This window comes from Hippopotamus amphibius, chromosome 7 (assembly GCF_030028045.1).
Source record: "Hippopotamus amphibius kiboko isolate mHipAmp2 chromosome 7, mHipAmp2.hap2, whole genome shotgun sequence".
NCBI lineage: Eukaryota > Metazoa > Chordata > Mammalia > Artiodactyla > Hippopotamidae > Hippopotamus > Hippopotamus amphibius.
In genome coordinates this window covers 7,118,375-7,121,467 of record NC_080192.1, presented here as the reverse complement: position 1 = coordinate 7,121,467, position 3,093 = coordinate 7,118,375, and the positions used below count along the sequence as shown (strand labels likewise).

Sequence of the window (3,093 nt, the reverse complement as noted above, 5' to 3'; positions counted from 1 at the left end):
TGAGATCCCTCAAGCCACGCAGCATGGCCAAAGAAAAAAGACCATGGTCAAGAACTTACAAGTGGGACAAAATGGTGCTCAGAATCCCATCTTCTGACTCCCAGTCCATTGTCCCTTCCAAGGGTGCTAAGCTGTGACAAATTCCAAGGACACTGTGCAGGGTGGAGTCCAGGTCAGGAGGTTCTAACCCTGTGTAGGGGGGTCAGCAGGAGAGTCAGTGGCTGACTGTGTGCACAGTGTGGTCCAGAATTAGAAGAGATGGTCTCACCTCCAGGCCCCAGAGCAAGGGGCACCGCTGTCAGAGGAACAGTTCTGCTGGAATGGTGGGTGACTGCAGGAGGCTGGCATAGAATGGCCAAGTGACCCGAGCACTTGGGCAAGACAGGCCTCAGAGAGAAGGGCACTCAAGGGACATCAGGTCCAGCTGGTTCAAGTCCTCAGGCCTGTCCAGGTCTCCTAACAAAGGAGCCTCCTGCAGGTCCTGGGCCCTGCCCTGTGTACAGCTCAGTGTGCCCTGGAGGCAGCTGGGACTCCAGGTCTCTGATGGAGATGCCTGGCAGTGTGCCTTCAGTGTGAATTTGCAGTCCAGCCCCAGAGGCTGTAGACTTCCTTCCAAGTGTAAGTCTGGGGCTCTGGAAGCTGCCACCAGGGTGAAAATGGCATCATAGGTCTTAGCAGATTGGGCCAAGCTCAGGGGTGACCCTAGGGTACCCAAGAATCAGCACAATTTAGGCTATTTCTTACAATCATCTTGTACTAAATCCCAAATCACACTGGTCAGTTGGTTACTCATTTCTGCCATTTGCATCAGTTTAAAAGCAGGACAGCTCTGAGAGCATGTATTAAAGAAATACAACACCCAGCTACAAATTAAGCATCCTCCCACTGGATCCCTCTCTTAGATTCATTCTGGCTTATGGTGGCTTCCTCATGCTTTAAGAAAAACTCCTACTCAGAGTATCCCAACCACTCAAAAGCACAGAACTCAGCCATGACCTTTGAGAGCTGCCATAGATGGTCTGATTTTAAGCCAAATGCTAACATGTCACGTGATGACATGCAGTCTGAACCCTGTGGTCTGCAGTGCCTGTAGTTCTGCAGGGTTAGCCAGGAAGAAGCCTGGCTCCCAGAAAAGGGATGGGTGGGCACTGGGATGAAAAACTGAATTCAACCTCCAAGCCCCTGGCTGGTGGCCCAAAGGCAGGGCATGGGCCACCTCCTGCCCCCTCCGTTGCTACCGTTGCTCGGGGCCAGCCGTCTTGGTGGTCACCAGCTCAGTGGAACCCAGCTCTGTGGCTGGCACAGGGACGCTGTGGGCAGGTGGGGTGGTGGCTGGGTCTTCACTGGGTGGAAGCCAGGTGGGAGCTGTGGTGTCCAGGGTTCCCGGGGAGAGGATGTCATTGTCCAGGGGCTCTGGGGTGGGAGGTGGGGGGGAATGCAGGGTCAGGATTGGGTCACAGCCTTCCCCCATCCCTGTTCTGGAAGCTTCCCTGGAGGGACAGCCCTCTGACTTATGAGAGAGAAGTCAGTTGGTGAAGCCCCGATGGCAGGATGGGGAGAGGTGGCACCTGACCGGCCCTCAGGACAGGAAGTGCTGAGAGTTGGTAAAATGGCAGAGCTGACAGAGGGAGAGGAGGGGTGGGAACCAGTGCGGCTGGTTCCCAGAGAGAGGGCGGGACAGACCCCCTCCCCTGACCGGGCTCCCCTGCCTGTGTCTCTTCCTCACACAGGCCTGGGACGCCAGGGCTGTGTCCCTCGCCTGGGCTGGGGTCTCGGGTGGGACTATGTCTCGCGGCTCCGCCTGAGGTCCTCGGGGCGCGCCTCTCGCCCCCGCTGCCCGCATCTCCCCCTAGAGCCCAGCTTCCGCTTCAGACCTCCCCCACCGCTTCGCCCTGCCCCGGCCGCTCAAGGGCCAGGTGTCCCCTCCGACGCCCGCCAGCCCGCGCGGTTCCCCTGGACGCGGAACTCACCGTCCTGGTCTCCGTCCGGGGCCCCCGGGGCGGCCGTCGCGCCGGGCCGCCGCCGTCGGCGCCTCCAGCTCACCAGGCCCAGCAGGACCAGGGCCAGCGCCAGGCCCAGGAGCGCGGGGGCGCCGAAGAGCAGCGCCGGGAGCGGCAGCGCGGCCGCGGCCTCGGCGCCGGCCCCCGGGCCCACCGACTCCTGCGGCTGCAGCGCCGTCCCGGGCGCCAGGCTGCTCGGGCCGCCTGCTGGAGGGGACGGGCAGGGAGAGCAGGGGGCAGAGGGGAGGGACGAGCGGGCAGGGGGAGGGTCGGAGGGAGACGAGGCTGGGCCGCGGAGGGGAGGGAGAGCCCGGCGGGGCGGGGCGGGGGGAGGGGGAGAGAGGGGGCCGTGAGGGCCACGCGGCGACGGCTGGTCGCCACCCAGCCCCAGCCCACAGGCCCCCCAGCCTCGCCCGTTAACCCGATGCCCCCCACGTCCCGAGACAGGTACAGCTGGGGCCGTGCCTGCGACTCTCAGGGCGTTGGGCGTCCTGGCAGAACCCTCCTTGCTCCTCCAGGGCCGCCCTGCACGCCATCCAGCAGAGCGGCTCAACTCTTACCCGGTCGAGGCTCCGTCGTCCGGAGGAGGCTGCAGGCCACACATCTGCGAACCAGCGGGTCGAAGCACTGGGTCTGCAGGCACTGCGTGGGTGCCTCCCTGTCCCTGACTCTCCGGCTCCTCCGCCCTCGCCTCATGCTGCCAAAGCCGGAGCCCCGTCTGCACACCCCACTGGGACTGAGTCTGGCCTCTACTGCCCTGTGGGGAGGAAACCGGGCGGGGCTACCACCCACTCCGCCCCAACCCGCCCTCCTGCCTGCTGGAGTGGGACCAGGTGGGAGCACTCTTAGCCAGGGCCCTCGCACCCCAGACCTTCTATCTGATTTCTCCATTCAACCATCACCCCTAGACAACCACTGGACGGGCCCTCTGCTGGGCACTGAGATAAGGCTGGGGCTCAGACCAGGGCCTGCTCTTGGGGAGCAGAGGATGGGCCCCTTGATCAGGGCACAGACATCTGGGTGGCCTCCTCTGTCCTGCTTCCCAAGGCCATCCTCGCCAGCCGTCTCCCCCCACCTGCCTCCTCTGGGGAGC

The 3,093-nt window shown here is 63.3% G+C and overlaps 1 protein-coding gene across 1 annotated transcript; it reads right to left on the bottom strand.

Annotated features, from left to right (window-relative positions):
* Nucleotides 1–997: 997 nt before the first annotated feature.
* On the bottom strand, nt 998–2,696 carry TNFRSF13C (TNF receptor superfamily member 13C). The gene is made up of 3 exons (XM_057742107.1): nt 2,561–2,696; nt 1,971–2,204; nt 998–1,419 (listed from the first exon to the last, which is right to left on the bottom strand). The coding sequence occupies exons 1-3, from the start codon at nt 2,694–2,696 to the stop codon at nt 1,235–1,237; spliced, it is 555 nt and encodes a 184-aa protein (XP_057598090.1). The 3' UTR covers nt 998–1,234.
* Between the last annotated feature and the right edge of the window lie 397 nt (nt 2,697–3,093).